Raw genomic sequence first — 22,123 nt, forward strand, 5'->3', positions numbered from 1 at the left:
TGGAATCGCCAGACATCCCATGGGGAATGCTTTTTTTATTCACTTGTACGTGAGAAGCGTGAGTGGGGACTTGAGAATTTTATCTAGTGGGCTTAAAATGATTTTATTGTGGTGTCTCAGTTAAGACCTTTGGCCTTCCAAACTGCAACTCCCATCATCAATCACCATTGGCTGTGGTTGATGTGAGTTATAGTTCAGCCACATCTGGGGAGCCAGTAGTTTTCCATATCTGCAAAAGTTGTTTGATTCTTTCCCTCTAGAGCAGTGTTTCCCAAACTTGGGTCTCCAGTTGTTTTTAGACTACAGTTCCCATAATCCCTAACCACTGGTCCTGCTTAGCTAACAGCTCCAAAACAGCTGGAGACCTAAGTTTGAGAAACACTGCTCTAGAGCAACTAATATTGTTTTGCATGTAGAAAGGAGGATGCTGCGTGATGCTTTCTCCCCTGCTCCCCACCCCCAACATTCGTATTTTGGTGAGGAGATTCAACTGATCTTCCTCATGATCTGCATCTAACTAATCTGCCTTGTTCAGTTGAGAGGGAACATTTCTCCCTAACCGTCAGGGCTGGCTAACCTTTTTTGGGACACAGGTTTGAAGTGGTTGTGACTGAAGTGTACAAGTGGGCGTGACTACTTACTAAATAAAAGGAACGCATTTTGGGGTGCCTGGGGATAGGGGTCACAAATACCTTTTGTCATCCCATAATCGCAGCATAGACCTATGGGAGCAGTCAAGAAAGAAAGAAATAAAATATACTGTTCTTCTGCTTGCACAACAGAACTTACCTCCCCCCCCCCCCACGGACACCTTCAAAATCTGGGGGTTTGGATATCCTATAGAGCACACTTTTGTGGGGGGGCAGCAGAATCCTGTTGTGCGAGTGTTGAGAACAAACCTTTTTTTTAAAAAAAACGAACAATGTTTTGGGGGGATGACAGACTTTTTGGCATCATGGCACAACAGCAAGCAAAAATAATTTCCTTTTTTGGAGGGGGAGGTCTTCTTGAGGAGCCCTATCTGGCTCATGGACTATCTTCTCATCCTGGGTGGGGTCTTTTGCCTCCTCCATGGTGTGTGTGGCTCTTGAGCCCTCCCCAGGTTTCTGTTCTGCTGTCCATTCCTGTGGTTTGGAGTTGGAAGTGTGGGCATGTGAAGAATCTGTCTTCTCTTGCGAAACATGGTTGTGCTTGATGGCCTTTGACGACCTGCCTGTCCTGCTGGTTTGTGAAGGGATACCAAGTCTGAAGTGAGCCTGATTAAGGCTGATTCTGTGAAAAAGGATCTTGGGGTCTTAGTAGACCACAAGCTTAATGTGAGTTGAACAGTGTGATGATGCAGCAGCAAAAAAAGCTAATGCTATTCTAGGCTGCATCAACAAAGGCTGCATCAAAGTCTAGTGTCCAGATCAAGGGAAGTGGTACCTCAATTTATGAACGCAATTGGTTCTGGAAGTCTGTTCATAAACCGAAGTGTTCATAAACCGAAGCAAACTTTCCCATTGAAAGTAATGGAAAGTGGATTAATCCGTTCTAGAGGATGAAAAACACCCCCTAAAGCAGCATTTTTTTCAGCTTTTTCAGAGCTGAGTGAGGCAAGGGGTGCTCAGGTGGCGGCGGGAGCAAGCAGCAGCGGTGGCAATGGCAACGCAGCGCTGGCAGCCCAGTCTGGGCTGGCTCCTTCGGGCCCAACCTCTGGGCCTGTCCTCTTTCTCTCTCCGGGCCTTTGCACCGATGCCTTTGCGGAGGCCGGGGAGCGCTTCTGCGGCTGTAGCCCAGTCACGGAAGCGCTCCCTGGCCTCTGGGAGGCATCGAACGAAGTCCCGGCCTCCCCGAAGGTACCGGATGCTCCGGTGTCCTCAGGGAGGTCTGGCTTTTGCTCCGATGGCTTTGGGGAGGCTGGGCCTTCGCTCCGGGCCCCCAGGAGCCATCGGAGCGAAGGCCCGGTCTCCCCAAAGGCATCGGACGCTCAGTAGGCCTCGGGCACCTTGGTTTACTAACTTCCAGGTTAGGAGTGTTCGTAAACCGAAAATTCGTAAACCGAGGTACCACTGTACCACTCTCTTATGCCTTGGTCAGACAAACATCTGGAATATTGTGTCCAATTCTGGACACCAGAATTTAAGAAGAATGTTGACAAGCTGGAACATGTGCAGAGAAGCGCAACCAGGATGATCAAGGGTCTGTAGACTAAACCTGATGAGGAACAGTTGAAGGAGCTGGGTATGTTTAGCCTCGAAAAGAGGAGACTGAGAGGAAAAATGAAAGCCACCTTCAAATATCTTAAGGGCTGTGACATGGAAGAGGGAACAAGCTTGTTTTCTCCTGCTCTGGAGGGTAGCATTCAAGTTACAAGTAGATTCTGACTAAACATCAGGAAGAACTTTCTAACAGTAAGAGCTGTTTGACAGTGGAAAGGACTCCCTTGAAAGGTGATGGACTCTCCTTCACTAGAATTTTTTAAGCAGAGGTTGGATGGCCATGTGTCATGCATACTTTAGTTGAGATTCTTGCATTGCAGGGGGTTGGACTAGATGACCTTTGTGGTACCTTCCAACTCAGTAAGATTCTTGGCTAAACAACATGATGCATTCAAACGGAATGTTTCAGAGGCTTGGGAATCAGAATTCTGTACCACTGTAGCATTCTGCACTTGGGCGTGGGGAGCGCTTATAGCATCATGATTTGCACTCTACCATCTTTATAGGTGGTTGAAATGAGAGGTGGTGTACAGAGGTATTGCCATGGGGAGATACAGAAAGATATAGGGAGGGATGCAGGTGGCGCTGTGGTCTAAACCACTGAGCCTCTTAGGCTTGCCGATTGGAAGGTTGGCAGTTTGAATCTGCGTGACGGGGTGAACTTCCGTTGCTCTGTCCCACCTAGCAGTTTGAAAGCACACAAGTGCAAGTAGATAAATAGGTACCGCTATGGCGGGAAGGCAAACAGCATTTCTGTGCACTCTAGCTTCCGTCATGGTGTTCTGTTGCACCAGAAGCAGTTTAGTCCTACTAGTCACATGATCCAGAAAACTGTCTGTGGACAAACGCTGGCTCCCTTGGCCTGAAAGCAAGATGAGTGTCGTAACCCCATAATCGTTTTTGACTGGACTTAACCGTTTAGGAGTCTTTTACCTTTTTACCTTTACCTTACAGAAAGATACATGGACAGGTGCATATTGCATGAAATCCAAAAACATAGCATAGCCTATTGGTATTTTTCTAGTAAAGCTGGGGCTCGGCAGTCATTTTCTTGACCCTAAACCAGTGCCTATACTCTATATCAAAACATCCTCTTTGCCTCGTTCGATGCTCACCAGTCCTTGGCTAGGACTCTGTTTGCTTCCCTATATCTGAACATCAGTCCTGGCCTGTTCTGCCTCCTGCCTTGTTTGTGCACAGCCCTAAACCACAGACAGGAGAGCTATACCAGTGCATAGCAAGAATCGGAGGAAACATCCAAAAGCGCTGTAGAAGACAGACCAAAGAGTGTGTTTGGTGGGGAGACATAGCGATATGGCAAGGGTTCATCTTGCCAGACAGAATGATCCCTCTTCTTTCCCCAATGCTGTTTGGGGTGTTTTCCCGCACACATGCCCCAATCCAAATTTGAAGGGCATGACAGGGAAAGCCCAGTTGCACAAGTGACAGCCCTTGTGCAGGGCTTCTGCTGCTGGGGATTGCTAGGTGAATCCTGCCCACAACCTGCAAGTTGCAAAGGAAAATTCTCCTTGGGACACGCCCCCCCCCCCCCGTCTTCTGTAGCATCTCTTGAAGTTTCCTTATCTTCTAATCCCTAGCTGGGGAATGCAGGAACTTTACACTAAACCACTTGGCATCTTTATAATGATATCAATCATGCACACTGGAAAACCTGCATGTTTGCTCTGTTTGTTTCACAGAATGTGCATGTGTCTTTGTGCAGTTTGGGGAAGATTTCTTCTTCTAGAATTAGAAGTTTTGTCTGAAAGTCACCAGAGAAACATGGATTGTGGTAAGGCTGGATGGATCAGCCTAATTGTGGTCTATGCCAGTTTTGCACATGTTCAGTCATAAGTCTATAGTGTCCCGCCTTCTGGGATTTTTTTAATATAAAAAAATTGCATTTAATTTCCACTTAAAGTGTGTAGTCTTAGGTGGAAATGCAATTTTGTAAACTTTTTTCTGAGCTGAGAACTGCATCACAAAATTGAGGGAGTGTGTGTGTTCCACATTAGAAGTGTGTGAACAAAATTTAGTATCCCTAGAGTGAGGAATTTAAGTATTTAAAGTGAATAGGGTAAATTTGTGTCAATGGGTGTACTTTGAGTTTGACTTAGTTGGATACAACCCTAAGTTTTCAGCAAAATTTTGTAACCCTGAGGGCTAGAAATCTGCTTTCCATAAATAAAAACACACACGGCAACAGGAACTTTGGTATTGAATAATGCTTCTCAATTTTGGGAAATACCACTGAGGCTCTGGATTTTTAAGGCCCTTCCCTTCAGCTCTCTTGCTTATACTAATTGACCTAAGAACCCCGGTGTTGACCTGCAATCCTCAATGTTTTGCCCCTTTTTGTGATCCTAGGTCTGTCCATGTCTGAGCATTGTAGCAGATTGTGGGAGGCTGAGGGGAAGATTTGCTTTTTAATGCCTTGAATGTGCCTTGTGCAATGGGGCTGGCAGGTGGCAAGCTTGGAGATGCAGAAAGGGGCTTCGCAAGGCTTGTGCTGGGATCATGGTCCGGGAAAGAGTGGGTCAAGCTGTGGCTGGCGCTGCTTGCTTTTGGGAAACGGGGGCTCCACTCTCTGCATTTGCTGCCTGCCACTTCCACAGCTTGCTCCTCTTCGTATCTCCCTCTTCTCTTCCCTTCCCCAGAAGCGGCTGCTTCCTGAGGAGTGGAGCAGCCCGGAAGGGGCAGCGGGCTGGAAGGTCAGGAGGAGGAGGAACGCCTTCGGCAACCGCAAGCCCACCAGGATCAAGCAGGTGGGGCGGCGGGGAGCCAAGGGGAGTGGCCAGAAGCGACGGGCAAAAGCCAGCTTCCAGCCAGAGGTAACTGCCCTGCACGCACACACACCTCCCAGGTGGGCCTGCCCTGCCCTGCCCTGCCCACGCCCCAGCTGATGCTTTCCTGGAACCAACCTGTTGCATTATGGGGTGCTTCCCTGCTCTCTTTGGTCTGCCCCGCTTCCTTCCTTCCTTCCTTCCTTCCTTCCTTCCTTCCTTCCTTCCTTCCTTCCTTCCACCCCACCCCCTAGCCTACCTGCCGCTGCAGTGGAGTACAGGCCGGGTGACTGGTTTCCATGATGCACTAGGGGATAATTGTCTATCCCCACAAACCACCCAGTTTCTTCTTACAGTCCATCCCCTCAAGTCTACTCCTGGCTGATTACCTTCACAGCCACCTGCTTCTCATAAATCTCTATCCCTCTTGAGTGCTTGCTTTCTTCTCACTGCCTGCAATGGGCTCCAGTGTGTTTTGGTAGGACAGGAGGAGCAGATTTGGGGGCTTTGCACAAAATCCTTCTGGCCTCATAGGCTAGTTCAGTACATGGCACTCATTCAGCTCATGGATGCTGGAAACACATAGTTGTTTCTCATGTTAGCTTTTCATGCAATCCTGGATCAACAGAGGTCACGTCAGAGAGAGAACATGCATGTCTCTTTCATGACTGCTCTGTCATGTATTCTTGGTGTGAGTAGTGGTATATAATGATAGATCGATGAATAAGTTTCTTTATTCCAAGATTTTCATCCTGAGTCAGTTAAATAAATATTTCTTGTAGGGGGTTACCATCAGTTTAGAGTATCAACTATAACAATATAGTTGTCTGAAGAAGTGTGCATGCACACGAAAGCTCATACCAAAATAAAAAACTTAGTTGGTCTTTAAGGTGCTGCTGGAAGGAATTTTTTAATTTTGTTTCAACCACGTCAGACCAACACGGCTACCTACCTGTAACTAGAACTATAACAATGTGGTTAACTGCCACAAAACAACATTAAAACCAAACAAATCAATTGGCAATAGCCCAGTAAACACCAGCCGACTAAACACCTTTCTAAACTACAAGTAGGCCATTGGATGGGTTTGTTTTTAAAAAACAAAACATTATTTTGGAACTTAAGACAACACATTGGAACGCAAAGCAATGTTTGTTTGGGGAGGCAAATGAAAAGGAGAAGGTCGTGTTGTGACAGGGACTACTAGCTATTGTGGGATGTGCTGCAGTTTGGGAGGAAAGACCAAATACCAAAGACCAAAGACCAAATCCTTGAAAATTGGGGTGGGGTGGGGAATCAAATGAAAACACAGCATGCCTGGGTGGTTGATTGGGGTCGTGGAATGGAATGTGGACAGAAAAGAGACTGTTGTGCAGGTATAGGGCCTAGTCATGATGGTCAGGGCCGTCTCAACCATGTCGGGCGCCGTGGTGCAGAGATCCCTCTGGTGCCCCTGCTCCGCCCCGTTTCTTGTCGCGGCTGGTGGGCGGGCGCAGGGCGCAGTACGGCTTCTGTGCGGCTCTGCCATGCAACGCCCCCCTGCTGGGCCCGCGACACCCAGCCCACCCCTAGAGCCGGCCCTGATGATGGTTGCAGAGGGAGAGAACACAGCAGAGCAGGAGAGGTGCAAGCAGTTGCATTATTGCCAGCAGGTGGGAAGCGTGGGTGATGCTTAAGATCAGGAAGGAGAGGGAAACGGAAAGTATTTTCTTTTTTAAAAAAAATATGTTTATTGATTTTTATAACAGACAACAAATACAACAAAAATAACAACAACAAAAAACATTCAAAATACAAAAATACAAAAACACCAAAATACAAAAAAACCTTATTTCATAATCTCACTTCTTATCTCATCTAATGACTTCCTCATTCCTCCTTCTGTGTTACAATGTAAATCCCTTTTAGTAATTTCAAAATCATATTAAACAACTAACTTTGCTTAAAAATTGACTTAATTCTATATCTTATCATCCTTGGTATTTACCTTCTCTACTATTCCATTTCTTTCTACATACATATAACTACTTCTAACAATACTTATTTCTTAACTTGTTATTAACCTCCTTGTATCTCCTTCACTTCCATTGATTCTACTCTATTATATGCTTATTCTTTAAAGCAACTTTAAATTTCTTCCAGTCTTCTTCCACTGTTTCTTCACTCCGATCTCGAAGCCTCCCGGTTACCCCAGACAATTCCATATATTCTATCAACTTCTTCTGCTGTTCATCCACTCTTGATATAGTTCACATTATTTAATCATTGACACATTATTTATTTCTACTTAACCTCTATTTTCCCCCTTAACATATTCCAAAAATATGCTAAACTGTTATTTCTATCCCATCTGATATATTAAATTATAAACTCTCTTCCCACCTCTCGTCCTAAATTATAATTCCAGCTATACCATGTCTCATTCCTTAACCCTTTCCAGTTCAGACCTTGTTAATCCGTCTTAATTTTAATTATATATTCCTTTCATCCCACCCCCGCCCAGGCCTCCAGCAACCCAGACCACCCTCCCAATCTTCCATTCTGTAATTGCTTCCCTTTAACTTTAGCATCTACCTCGCACCCAATTTTTTCCTCCACCTTCCCCCCAAAAATGTCTTGTCTTCTATTTGGGCCCCGCCTCCCTTCCCTCACCAGAGAAGCACAGACCCATACCCATTCTTCATTTTCGACCTGATCTCCCACTCCCACTGGGAGATCAGAGTCCCCTTTCCCCTCTTCTTCCTCTTCCTCTTCCTCTTCCTCTTTATTTCTTATATCCACAGTTTTTACTTGTAATTCCAAATCCGTTGGGGGTCAATCTTGTTGGTCTTCTACCGTGTTTCTCATATTTTAAGTCATCCCTACAAAATAAGCCATGGCAGGATTTTCCTGAGTTGAAGAAATATAAGACATACCCCAAAAATAAGCCGTAGTGGTGGGAGCAGGTCTGGATGGCGCCATGGAAGAGGAAGATGCCTGTCAGCGCCCGGAACCGGCTGCTGCTTCCCCTCCAAAATCCCCAGCAGCATGCACCGCGCCAAGCGCTGACCCGGCGGCGGGACTGGCAAGAGCTGCAGCGCGTGCTGCTCCAAGCTCCAACCCGGCGGCGGGACGCAGAAAGAGCCGCAGCGCGGGCCGCATGGAGCCCCGACCCGGCGGGACCCAGCAGCGTGCCCTGCTGAAGCGCCGACAACGCGCCCAGCAGCGCAGCAGCAGCCAGTTCCGGGCGCCGAGCCACGACAGGAAGAGGAGGGACGCAGCGGGACGCAGCAACAACAACAAAAAAACACCCGGCCGAGCCTTCATTGGCTGCCGCGGCTGCCACTCGCTGATCCCTCCTGGAGCTCCTTTGCGAAGAGGCTGCCCCACCGGAGCTTTGAACTGCTGCGCGCGGAGGCAGCAGTGGTGGTGAGTCTCGCTGGGAGCTCGGCGCCAAGCAGGAGCGAGTGAAGAAAGCCCCGAGCTTGAGCGCGCTGCGGCTCTTGCTGCGTCCTGCCGCCGCGTCAGGGCTTGGAGCAGCGTGCGCTGCAGGTCTTGACGGTCCCGCCGCCGGGTTGCCGCTGGCGCTGCTCCAAGCCCCGACCCGGCGGCGGGACGCAGCAAGAGCCGCAGCGCGCGCTGCTCCGAGACCCGACCCGGCGGCGGGACCCGGCAAGAGCCGCAGCGCGCGCCGCGTGAAGCCCCGACCCGGCGGGACCCAGCAGCGTGCCCTGCTGAAGCGGCGACAACGCGCGCAGCAGCGCAGCAGCGCAGCAGCAGCCAGTTCCAGGTGCCGAGCCGCGACAGGAAGAGGAGGTACCATACTGTAATTTTTTTTAAAAAAATAAGACACCCCCCGAAAATAAGCCATAGGCTTATAAAAAAATTAATAAGACGTGTCTTATAGTATGAGAAACACGGTACTTGAATCAATCTTTTGTTTCCTCTCACATCCCATAATATCTGTTGCACGAGGTCGAATATACACTTCCACTGTTTCTCATCCAGCCTCATTGTTTTGGGTAGATTCTTTCTTTATCGTCTCAAATTTCAGGGGCCAGCCTGGATTGTTGTGCCACCAGAGCTGGTGATTCCCCCCCCCTTCAAATTTCCATTCCAAGATACAGTCTGAACTAGTCTTTTATTTGTAAATTCAAAATCCAGCTCTCTTTACTAATATTCTTACAAAAGAGACAGTCTTGATAAATAATACTCTGCAGCTGCACTTCAAGGTCGATGCAAAGCAAAACAGTAGGGCTTTATGGAATATTCCCAGAGACTTATTAGGAAAAATCCCAGTAACTCCCAGCAAATGGCAGAATGATAACTTTTACAGTCTGTCCCAGGCTTCAAGTCCACTGCTTTTTTCCTTTTAGAAGCACTTATTACTTCCCTGACAGCATACAAGCAGAAAAAATTGTAATTTTTCAGTCCTTTTGCAGCTCTAACAGCTGTCAAAATACTTCAAAGGTACTTTAGGTAGCGAGAGTTGAAGAGTTCATAGGAATAGCAGAGTCCTTTATGACGTCACCATGCAATTGTCTGGATCCTGGGGGCCCCCTCTTTCGGAGCAAATTGCAGCGAAAATACACATCCAAATTTAATGAAACTTCAGGGGTCTCTCAAGCACAGTCTAGTCTCCCCTTCCCCTGATTTTGGGGAGATTTCGAATTGCCGTTCCGGAGATATTACTTTCGATTTTGCCACTGACTTCCCATCCCTTTTTAAACCCCGTTCCTCCGTCCAAATTGCTCAAATTTTAAACTTTTCCTTACTCACGAGTTCCAATTGTTCCAAATCCAGGTTGGGAAGGATCCACCGCTCATTTAGGTCGGCTCAGAGCTGCGCGCAGAAAGGTAGCAATCGGCTCAAGAGCTTCGCCTTCGACTTCACCCTCTCTTGTCACCCCCCAAAGGGGGGTTTACCGGGAGGCAAAGGAGGCTCAAAAAATAGCTCAGCTGAGACCACATCTCCAGAAAGCACAATCTGAAGCTTAAAAACAGGGGTTGTGTCGCTCTCACTTTCCCCCTTCTCCTTTTCTGCGCAGGGAACCTCGGAGAACGCGAGGTCCCTGCCGATCCCTAATGGCGGGTGGAGCGGAAGTCCGGAAAGTATTTTCACACACACACACACACACACACACACACACACACACACACGTCTTGTCATTGATGTTATCCATCCTGCCTACCTGTGGAATGAAACTAAACATTCAATAGTTTATACCAATTACTGGTACTGCTGTACTCATGTCATTCCACACTTTAGCAGAAGTAATGAAGGGTAGAACCTCCCTGGACAGTGGCTGCCACCTGTCATGTAATAAGGCTAGGGAGGCTGATTGGCAGAAAGTTCAGCTAATGTGATTTGCCGTACAGAGCAATGGAAGTTGCTGCCTCCTGTGGTGATCTGTACAAAATAACTTAGGACTCAGCTATACAGCTGCAAATATAACGTTTTAAGTGTGTTTTAAGTGCATTATACAAATGTGACACCAGATGGTGATTGTGAGCTCATGGCAAAGTGTGTGTGTGTGTGTGTGTGTGTGTGTGTGTATGTATGTGTATGTGTATGTATGCTTTTTATTAACTTTTCATTACAACATGCACACAACACTTAAGAAACAAACTAAAAGGACTTCCGGTCTACCGCCTTTGCTGAGCAGTGAGGACCGCTGAGAGCACCACAGACCCCCAGAAGAACCCCAGATTGAGCTTTCTGGGGTCGTGGAGACTCAGCTGTGCCCAGAAACATATCCTCTGCTCCCCGGGAAGCTCTATTAAGAGCCTCGAGAGCGAGCGGAGTGGAGACGTGGGCACCTGTGAGGAGATTTGCTACCGGTACCTTCACAGCGTGATGCTCCGAGTGGACAGCCTGTTGAGCGGTGGATTCTTCCAATTTAAAAAGAATTGAAGACATTGGACACCGTGAGTAAAGGAAAAGGGATTTTAAAATTATAAATTCGAAGAAATTGGCCACGGGAGGAGATTTAAAAACGGAAGTCGATCTCCCCCATTGAGCAAACTGAGAAGCAGTTATCTAGCCAGAAGTTGGAAAGTTTGACAGGAAGTTTTTTTAAAATTCCAAAGAGTGAACCTAAATTCTCCCCTTGAAGCAGGGTAAAGGAGAGAAGGGCTGAACTTAAGAAAAATCCCTGTAAAAGATTTATTTTGGATTGGGGAAAGTCCCCCTGTATGCTGGTATCGGGTCTTTGGAGGGATCAGTGAGCAGCCATTATGATGTCATAAAAGGAAGGAATTTGTTTACCTCTTTGAGGTTGTGAACTGTCAGTAGTGAAGAGAACATAAAATATAGGATATTGAATGCCAAATGTTCTCTTCATAAATGTTTATATGAGTAAAAATGTATGAAGAACTGAAAATGCTGTCTTCCACTGCCTCCTGCAGTTTGGTCAAACTCATGTTCGTAGCTTCGAGAACACTGTCCAACCATCTCGTCCTCTGTCGTCCCCTTCTCCTAGTGCCCTCAATCTTTCCCAACATCAGGGTCTTTTCTAGGGAGTCTTCTCTTCTCATGAGGTGGCCAAAGTATTGGAGCTTCAGCTTCAGGATCTGTCCTTCCAGTGAGCACTCGGGGCTGATTTCCTTCAGAATGGATAGGTTTGATCTTCTTGCAGTCCATGGGACTCTCAAGAGTCTCCTCCAGCACCATAATTCAAAAGCATCAATTCTTCGGCAATCAGCCTTCTTTATGGTCCAGCTCTCAGTTCCATACATCACTACTGGGAAAACCATAGCTTTAACTATACGGACCTTTGTCGGCAAGGTGATGTCTCTGCTTTTTAAGATGCTGTCTAGGTTTGTCATTGCTTTTCTCCCAAGAAGCAGGCGTCTTTTAATTTCGTGACTGCTGTCACCATCTGCAGTGATCAAGGAGCCCAAGAAAGGAAAATCTCTCACTGCCTCCATTTCTTCCCCTTCTATCTGCCAGTAGGTGATGGGACCAGTGGCCATGATCTTGGTTTTTTTTTATGTTGAGCTTCAGACCATATTTTGCGCTCTCCTCTTTCACCCTCATTAAAAGGTTCTTTAATTCCTCCTCACTTTCTGTCATCAAGGTTGTGTCATCTGCATACCTGAGGTTGTTGATATTTCTTCCGGCAATCTTAATTCCGGCTTGGGATTCATCTAGTTCAGCCTTTCGCATGATGAATTCTGCATATAAGTTAAATAAGCAGGGAGACAATATACAACCTTGTCGTACTCCTTTCCCAATTTTGAACCAAGCAGTTGTTCCATATCCAGTTCTAACTGTAGCTTCTTGTCCCACATAGAGATTTCTCAGGAGACAGATGAGGTGTTCAGGCACTCCCATTTCTTTAAGAACTTGCCATAGTTTGCTGTAGTCGACACAGTCAAAGGCTTTTGCATAGTCAATGAAGCAGAAGTAGACGTTTTTCTGGAACTCTCTAGCTTTCTCCATAATCCAGCGCATGTTTGCTATTTGGTCTCTGGTTCCTCTGCCCCTTCGAAATCCAGCTTGCACTTCTGGGAGTTCTCGGTCCACATACTGCCTAAGCCTGCCTTGTAGAATTTTAAGCATAACCTTGCTTAGTTAGAACCTATCCAGTTCTAACTGTAGCTTCTTGTCCCACATAGAGATTTCTCAGGAGACAGATGAGATGTCAGACACTCCCATTTCTTTAAGAACTTCATAGAATCATAGAATCTATTGCGAACACCTGGAAGGAGCCAAGAACACCAACGAGAAGTGAATGGGTCGATAAACTTTGCGAATACCTAGAACTAACTAAACTAACAGATTTGATACACAATAAGCCTAGAGACAAAATTAGAAAACAGTGGGAGTGCCTCAACGATTATCTAAGGAAAATGGGAGTGGGGAACAGAACATGGTTGTGTTTAGAATAACTATACAGGATTGTTTACAAGAAACTTAGAGTGTTTATTTTTTTCTTTTACAGTACTTGTGACAAGGTGATATTGATTTAGGTTATGGGATCGGGATCAAGTACGAATGTTAATGAGATTACGATTGGTAAATAGAGGACAATATAAGAAACATTGAAGGGTAAACCCCTGTGTATAGCGCGGTGGAAGTGACAGAGAACGAGGTGAATTAAGTTGAAAGATGACTGTTGAATCAGTCTGAATCGCCTTTCTTTTCTTTTCTCTTCTTTGCTCTTTTTTATCTTTTCTTTTTCCGACTTTTTTTGTATTTCTTCTTTTTGATACTTTCTATATTTTCTTTTTCTAAACCGAAAGATACATTCCATTGGTTAGGCCTTAGCTCCCGTCTATCGCTCTTTTATTTCCTTATCAAACTTTCCTTACAAATGTCCTATTGGACTTTTAAATTTTGATAAGAAATTCGAATATAATAAATATTAGCAGTATAGGTAGGAGTGTAATGTGCGTTGGTAAGGTATGTTTGTGTAGGTAATTGATTTTTGTATATTCTTTGTATGATGTATGGTATGAATGTATGTGTATGTACTATTCTTTGTTTTATCTTTGTGCAATAAATAAATGAATAATAATAATAATAAAAATAAAAAGAATCATAGAATCATAGAGTTGGAAGGGCCAACTCCCTGCCAAGCAGGAAACACCACCAAAGCATTCCTGACAGATGGCTGTCAAGCCTCCGCTTAGACCTCCAAAGAAGGAGACTCCACCACACTTCTTGGCAGCAAATTCCACTGTCGAACAGCTCTTACTGTCAGGAAGTTCTTCCTAATGTTTAGGTGGAATCTTCTTTCTTGAAGTTTGAATCCATTGCTCCGTGTCCGCTTCTCTGGAGCGGCAGAAAACCCTCTTCTATATGACATTCTTTTATATATTTGAACATGGCTATCATATCACCCCTTAACCTTCTCTTCTCCAGGCTAAACATACCCAGCTCCCTAAGCAGTTCCTCATAAGGCATTGTTTCCAGGCCTTTGACCATTTTGGTTGCCTTCCTCTGGATACGTTTCAGCTTGTCAGTATCCTTCTTGAACTGTGGTGCCCAGAACTGGACACAGTATTCCAGGTGAGGTCTGACCAGAGCGGAATACAGTGGTACTATTACTTCCCTAGATCTAGATGCTATACTCCTATTGATGCAGCCCAGAATTGCACTGGCTTTTTTAGCTGCTGAATCACACTGTTGACTCATGTCAAGTCTGTGGTCTACCAAGACTCCTAGATCCTTTTCACATGTACTGCTCTCAAGCCCAGTGTCTCCCATCCTGTATTTGTGCCGTTCATTTTTTTTGCCCAAGTGTAGTACTTTACATTTCTCCTTGTTAAAATTCATCTTGTTTGCTTTGGCCCAGTTGTCTAATCTGTTAAGGTCTTTTTGAAGTGTGATCCTGTCCTCTGGGGTATTAGCCACCCCTCCCAATTTGGTGTCATCTGCAAACTTGCTCAGGATGCCCTCAAGCCCATCATCCAAGTCATTGATAAAGATGTTGAATAAGACTGGGCCCAAGACAGAACCCTGTGGCACCCCACTAGTCACTTCTCTCCAGGATGAAGAGGAGCCATTGATGAGCACCCTTTGGGTTCGGTCAGTAAGCCAGTTACAAATCCACTGAATGGTAGCATTGTCTAGCCCACATTTTACCAGCTTCTTTACAAGAATATCATGGGGCACCTTGTCAAAGACCTTGCTGAAATCAAGATAGGCTATATCCACAGCATTCCCTTCATCTACCAGGCTTGTAATTCTGTCAAAAAATGAGATCAGATTAATCTGACATGACCTATTTTTCAGAAACCCATGCTGACTTTTAGTGATCACAGCATTTCTTTTTAGGTGCTCACAGACCGTTTGCTTAATGATCTGCTCTAGAATCTTTCCTGGTATTGATGTCAGGCTGGCTGGGCGGTAATTGTTTGGGTCCTCTCTTTTCCCTTTTTTGAAAATAGGGACATTTCCTCCTTCAGTCTGCTGGAACTTCGCCTGTTCTCCAGGAATTTTCAAAGATTATTGCCAGTGGTTCTGAAATCACCTCTGCCAGTTCTTTTAATACTCTTGGATGTAGTTCATCTGGCCCTGGAGACTTGAATACATCTAAACTAGCCAAGTATTCTTGTACTATCTCCTTACTTATTCTGGGTTGTGTTTCCCCTGCTGAATCATCTGCTCCATATTCTTCAGGTTGGGCATTGTTTTCTTTTTTGGAGAAGACTGAGGCAAAGAAGGCATTGAGGAGTTCTGCCCTTTCTCTGTCCCCTGTTCGCATTTCACCATCTCCTCCTCTAAGTGACCCCACTGTTTCCTTGTTCTTCCTTTTGCTATGGACATACCCATAAAAGCCCTTTTTTGTTGCTTTTAACCTCTCTGGCGAGCCTGAGTTCATTCTGTGCTTTAGCTTTTCTAACTTTGTCTCTACACGTGCTGGCTATATGTTTGAATTCCTCTTTGGTGATTTCCCCCTTTTCCCATTTTTTGTACATATCCCTTTTAAATCTTCACTCAGTTAAAAGTTCTTTAGATAGCCACCCTGGCTTCTTTAGGCACCTTCTGTGCTTTAGCTTTTCTGACTTTGTCTCTACGCGTGCTGGCTATTTGTTTGAATTCCTCTCTGGTGATTTAACCGTTTTTCCATTTTTGGTACATATCCCTTTTAAATCTCAACTCTCTTAAAAGTTCTTTAGATAGCCACCCTGGCTTCTTTAGGCACCTTCCATGTTTCCGTCTCATTGGTATTGCCTGTGCTTTTAATATCTCCCTTTTAACATACTCCCAACCATCATGAACTCCCTTCCCTTTTAGTATTTCTGTCCATGGAATCTCACACAGCGTTTCCCTAAGTTTTCTGAAGTCGGCTTTCTTAAAGTCTAGTATTTGAGTCTTAGTATGCTTGGTTGCTCCTTTCTGCTGTATAATAAACTCCAGAAGAGCATGGTCACTCCCACCTAATGATCCTGCCACTTCTACCCCACTAACCAGGTCATCACTACTGGTTAGGACCAGATCTAAAATGGCTGATCCTCTTGTTGCTTCTCCCACTTTTTGGACAATGAAATTGTCTGCAAGGCTAGTGAGGAATCTGTTCGACCTTATGCTCTTGGCTGAGTTTGACATCCAACAAATATCAGGATAGTTGAAATCCCCCATTACTACTACCTATCTCACTTCCTTTTGAATGCTTGGTCATCTGCTCCAGGAAGGCTTCATCTGTGTCCTCAGTTTGGCTTGGGGATCTATAGTAAACTCCCACAATGAGATCACTCTTATTTTTCTCTCCCTTAATTTTGACCCAGATACTCTCAATATGGCTTTGAAGTTTTAAATCCTGGATCTCTTCAGAGGTATACACATCCCTGACGTATTACGCCACTCCTCCTCCTTTCCTGTTTGGTCTATTTCTCTGAAATAGATTGTATCCCTCTATTACTACCTTCCAATCATGAGACTCACCCCACCAGGTTTCAGTGCTGCCTATTATGTTGTATTTAGTTTGCTGTACCAAGAGCTCAAGTTAATCTTGTTTATTTCCCATTCTCTGTGCATTAGTATACAGACATTGAAGACCATTGATCATTCCCCCATGTCTCTTATTTAAGGATTTATTCCTCCCACCACTAAGTCTGCATGCTGTTTGCTCCATTTGGTCCTTGACATTTGGGTGATCATCTTCAGCACTTGGTAGATTCTTACCTTCAGGACCACTGTCTCCCTCCCCCACATAAGTCAGTTTAAAGCCCTCCTGATGAGGTTTTTGAGTTTCATGGCAAAAACATTCCTCCCAACCCTTGTGAGGTGCAGCCCATCACTTGCCAGAAGTCCATCTTCAAGAAACTGCAGACCGTGATCTAAGAATCCAAACCGTTCCTTCTTGCACCATTTGTGAAGCCAGTTGTTCACTTCCCCTATTTTCCCCTCTCTCCCTGGGCCATGTCGTTCAACTGGGAGGACAGATGAGATGACAATTTGCGCGTTTAATTGCTTCAACTTCCTGCCCAGAGCCTCATAATCACTTTTGATCTTCTGAAGGCTATGGCTAGCAGTGTCATTGGTTCCCATATGAACCAAAAGGAAGGGGTATTTGTCAGTGGGTTTTGTGATTCCTTGCAGCCATTCTGTTACATCTTGGATCTTGGCCCCGGGGAGACAGCACACCTCTCGAGACGTCTTATCAGGCCCACGGATCACTGCTTCTGTACCCCTCAGTAGGGAATCCCCTATCACCACTACACGCCTCTTCATGGGCTTGGTCGGGATTCTTCCACGTGCTGTCCCTTCCAAGGTTACCTGCATATTCCCGGAGGATTGACTGCTGCTCGTCTGCATATTTCTGATCAACTGTGATGAGGGAGAGATCTTCAAATGGAGTCTGTTTTTCGTCTTCCATGTTAAGGGAGAGCACTTCAAATCGACTGTGTAGTTCCAAACCAGGGGTCAGCGAACTTTTTCAGCAGGGGGCCAGTCTACTGTCCCTCAGACCTTGTGGGGGGCCGGACTATATTTTGGGGGGAAAATATGCATGAATTCCTATGCCCCACAAATAACCCAGAGATGCATTTTAAATAAAAGGACACATTCTACTCATGTAAAAACACGCTGATTCCCGGACCGTCCGCGGTCCGGATTTAGAAGGCGATTGGGCTGCATCCGACCCCTGGGCCTTAGTTTGGGGACCCCTGTGAATTTAAACACTCAGAGCGATCCCTGGGCCTTCTACTTCTATGAGTCATGTTCCTCCATACATCTGGCTCCTGTGTTGGGGAAGTTCTTTATTTTCTTTGGCAGATCTTGCCCTAAAATTCCTAATAAAAATGTTTCCGTTTTTTTAATAAAAGTCATTTTAAACATTATTTTCAATTTATTGTAAATCATTTCCCAATATTTTAAAACTTCTCTACATTACCACCACATATGATAAAAAGACCCTTCTTTTTCTTTACATTTCCAACATATATTAGACCCAGTTTTGTACATTTTTGGCATATTGACTGGTGTAATATACCATCTGTACATCATTTTCATATAATTTTCTTTCAACAAAGAGCAATCTGTAAATTTCAAATTTACTTTCCAAAGTTTTTCCCAGTCTTCAAATTGTACATTATGTCCAAAGTCTTGTGCCCATTTAATCATAATGTTGTTCCTTTTATCTCTTGACTACCTACTTTAGCATTCCAATCCCCTATAATGAGAAGAACATCCTTCTTTGGTGTCATTTCTAGAAGGTGTTGTAAGTTTTCATAGAATTGGTCAATTTCACTTTCTTCAGCACCGGTAGTTGGTGCATAAACTTGGATTACTGTGATGTTAAAAGGTCTGCCTAGGATTCGTATCAAGATCATTCTATCATTTTTGAGATTGCATCCCAGTGCAGCTTTTGCCACTCTTTTGTTGACTATGACCAGGCATCTCCAAACTTTGGCCCTCCAGATGTTTTGGACTACAATTCCCATCTTCCCCTACCACTGGTCCTGTTAGCAAAGGATCATGGGAGTTGTAGGCCAAAACATCTGGAGGGCCGAAGTTTGGGGGTGCCTGACTATTACTATTTTTGCTTCTTTCTTTCAAAATTTGTTCCATTTTCCTTTCTTTATCTCTTCTTTGGATTATATTTTGTTGGATGAAAAAGCCATCCAACATCCCATACGGTATTTATATAGGTTCCCTGATTTAAGTTGTTATCAGAATATTCTCTTCAAGTCACCCTTGCCTTTTCTAATACTTTCTCATCATTTAAGACATTTTCACTAATTCTCCATCTTCTTCTTTTCCTTCCTTCTTTTATTTCCATCCTAGTTGGGTTGTGGTCAGATACTGTTTTTGATTGAATGACTGCTTTCTTTATTTTCAGTAATAAGTTTTTTGAAATCCAAATTGCATCAGTTCTCCCCGCAGAATTTTTTGCTTCTGAATACAGTCGTACCTCGGGTTACGACCACCTCGGTTTGCGAACAGTTCGGGTTACGAACTGCGCAAACCCGGAAGTGTTTTCGCCGCGCGCGCGCATAAGCTGCGATCGCGCGCTTTGCGCATGCGCAAAATGGCGGCACCCATCGCGCTCGGTTTGCGAACTATTCGGGTTACGAACTGCGATCCGGAACGGATCGCGTTCGTAACCCGAGGTATTACTGTAATGTGTAAATTGTTTCTCATTTGGGCATTTAACTCCCCATGCATCTTGAAGATTGAAATGTTCTACTACCGGTAGTTGAGAGAAAGTTAGCAGTAGTCTCCCTTCTTTACTTTCTCTCTCTTGTGTTGTCCTGTCCATATCAAGTGAGGTAACACCATTGAAATCTCCCAATAAAATGATCTTTTCTTCACTATAATCCAGCAGTTTATCCTCTAATTTTTGGTAAAATTCCGCCTTCTTTTCGTTTGGCACATAGATTCTGACAATAATTTTTTCTTTTTGATATACCACTTTTATCGCCATCATTCTCCCTTCTTCATCCTTAAATAAGGGCTCCGATTTTAATCTTGAGTTTGCGTACCGTGTTTCTCTTAAAATAAGATACTGTCTTATATTTATTTTTCCTCAAAAACAAACAAACACGGTGGCTTATTTTCAGGGGATGCCTTTTTTTATATTAAGTATGGTACAGTTTAACCTATCACTATGGCTTATTTTCGGAGAAACATGGTGTAGAACTGCACCTCTTTTCTTTACAACATCAAAGAAAATAAATTCATCACCTAGTTTTAAATTCAATATTCAATATATTTTAAAAAGTTTTACAAGCATTTTCATAGTGTTTTTTTATATGCATCTAGATTCCACCTTGTTCTCACGACTGTTGAGAGTCGTTAGCTTAGATTCCTTTATACCAGTTTTCATCAGCAGGCTCAAATGGTGAAATGGATCTTCCATGTTCAGAGGCAGTATCTCTCCAAACAGCGGGGGAAGGCTGCTTGTGAGTTGCTCTGGGCACCTGCCTGGCCTTGTGAGAATAATGCTGCCATGCCCACTAGCAGTGCGCCCCTGTGATGCTGGGGCTGATGGGACTTCTAATACAAAACATCTGGAGGGCAGCAGGTTGCTAAAGGACAGATGGTTCTGTTGGTTTGATTCCAATTACTAAATTATTTCTCCTAATTCTTGGTACTTTAAACATTAATGTGATGTGGCAAAAAATTCTGCTTCAAGGCCATTGGCTGCCATGTGCAGCTGCTCCAACTCAGTCTGAGAGTGGCATTCAGCAAAATAATGTGCTAGTGCAAGGATTCATGCTAGTGCAGCCCCCTCCTCACCAGCCTCTCACTGTCCCATATGTGCTCAGGACAGTTGAGGGAACCCCTAGAACAGATTGAGAGGTCCCTAGGGGAGGAGAGAGGGGGACATTCCATATGCTGACTGGGCATCAAGGAGTGGCGTGCAGGCAAGAGGACGGCAGCAGCTGAGCAGGGTGGAGATCCCTCTTCCTCCTTCCTTTGTGCCTGGGGTGCCAGGGATGGAGCCCGCTCAACCCCTCTGCCAGGCACAAGTACTCTGTTCCTCTTTTATCGGCAGGCAAGTCATTGTTCTGAGCTTTTTTCCAATGTTGATTTGAGGCCTAGTTCCAGGAAAGGCCTGACCATCACTGATGCAAATTTTCAGTATAACTTCTCCCTTTCTTCAGACGCTTATTTTTTGCAACTGCCGTGTTAAAAGGTTAAGCCTGAGATGCCCTTGCCCAGACCACTTAAGGATATTTTGATGACTGAACAGGGATTTACCGGGTCTGCATCTAAGCCCACCTTGTGTAGTTCAAGGAAAGCTGCTGTTTAGGAATTGAGCACTACAGTATTGATTGCTGCTCTGGCATCATCAGCAAACTCTGTTATGCACATGTTGCAGTTATTTTGATCTTTCTTGGGGCAGTAGGTTTATGACCTGGCCCACCTGGATCTCCTGCTGGGGCAGAATAGCTGAGTGAAGTGCTGCTGTCCATTTTAAGTATTGATGAAGGGTCTCGGGGCTGATTTTTATTTAAATTGACAGAAGGATGCAAGGTGAGGGGAATAAGATGGTGCATCACAATTTCTGAATGGAAACGAGAATTCTCTCTGGCGGAGCTAGATTGTAACGAGCCCGCTATTGTCGTGATCCCAGTAAAGGAATCCCTTCTGGTCCTGCTCCAGTTCATCTTCCTCCAGTGGAATGGGAGTTGACTCTCCCAATGTGCCTACTAGTGTGGTGGTGTTTGGCAATGAGAGAGGCATGGCATAGTGCTTCAGCACCCACAGATCAGCTGGGAGCGCATCCTTTCTGTTGATGGGTCTGTTTGCAGGAAGCTTTGTCAACTCATGAGTCTCTGCTGTACCTCAGAGATAGAATGGCAAGAAAGTGGCTCACAGAAAAAGTCCCTAGGAGGGAAGGAAGGCTGTGTCACACGTGCTGGGAAACCGGGATGCTCCCAGATTTCTGGGCAATCAGAGCAAGAGGCACGTGACTTGTAAAAACCTGCTATGTACATTGAATCAGTGCTTGACCACCCCTCTTCAAGTTACCCTGAGTATACATATCGTAAACTATGAGTGGACAACATGCATTTTGCAAAGCATTCTAAGTCTTCCAAATCCTACTTCTACTTTGTTTTGTCAAACATGATTCTAGCCTTTCTGGTTGCAGTAAAGTTTGAAAACGTAATGGCAAAAATATCAACAGCACACTGTCTTGGGTCCCTATACTGAATTTTCAGGGCATTTTGAAGTTTTAACTTTCTGTAGCAAGCTTGTATTAGAGTAGGTACACAGAGCTAGCCAACAAACTGTGAGCTGTGTTAAAACTTGGTGCAACTAAAATGTTTGTGGCAGCTTCTCAAGCGCCTGTCGTGACATAACCCTTTTAGTACAGTGTTTCCCAACGTTTTTTTGACCGTGGTCCCCTTCCAACCTTGTTTAAGAATAAGAATAAGAATTTATTTATACCCTGCCCATCAGGACTGCAGCACTACCTTCCTGAAAGCTGCTCTTTAGAAATTGAGCCCTACGCCCCTCGGCAACATCTGCTAGGTGCTGGGGTGGATTGCACCCTGCACCTTGCGGAGTCAAGCCCAGGCTGCCACCTGGCCCAGCACCACCCTCTCCCACTGGAAACCAACCAGGACAGTTCCAAGAAAATGCACATGGCAAAAAGAAGTGCTAGGCCACCCCTTGGTGGGCCACCTCCATACCTGCTTGTGATTGGCCAAGCTGATAGCCAACCAATCAGATTTTAAAAATAAATTATTTCCCCCC

At 45.0% G+C, this 22,123-nt stretch overlaps 1 protein-coding gene across 18 annotated transcripts in view; it reads left to right on the forward strand.

Moving 5' to 3' along the window:
- The window catches only part of LOC118097577 (uncharacterized), a 77,402-nt gene that overhangs the window by 49,272 nt on the left and 6,007 nt on the right, over positions 1 to 22,123 (forward strand). For 11 of the 18 annotated variants that reach the window (XM_060269116.2, XM_088658604.1, XM_060269119.2 and 8 more), the window contains one exon: positions 4,859 to 5,032. The exons of the other annotated variants lie outside the window; for them this stretch is intronic. In XM_060269116.2, the coding sequence (XP_060125099.2) occupies positions 4,859 to 5,032 (174 nt within the window). The remainder of the gene's footprint in view (positions 1 to 4,858; positions 5,033 to 22,123) is intronic. 18 annotated transcript variants of the gene reach the window in all.

The sequence above is a fragment of the Zootoca vivipara genome, chromosome 15 (assembly GCF_965207765.1).
Source record: "Zootoca vivipara chromosome 15, rZooViv2.hap1.1, whole genome shotgun sequence".
In the NCBI taxonomy this organism is placed as follows: Eukaryota; Metazoa; Chordata; class Lepidosauria; order Squamata; family Lacertidae; genus Zootoca; species Zootoca vivipara.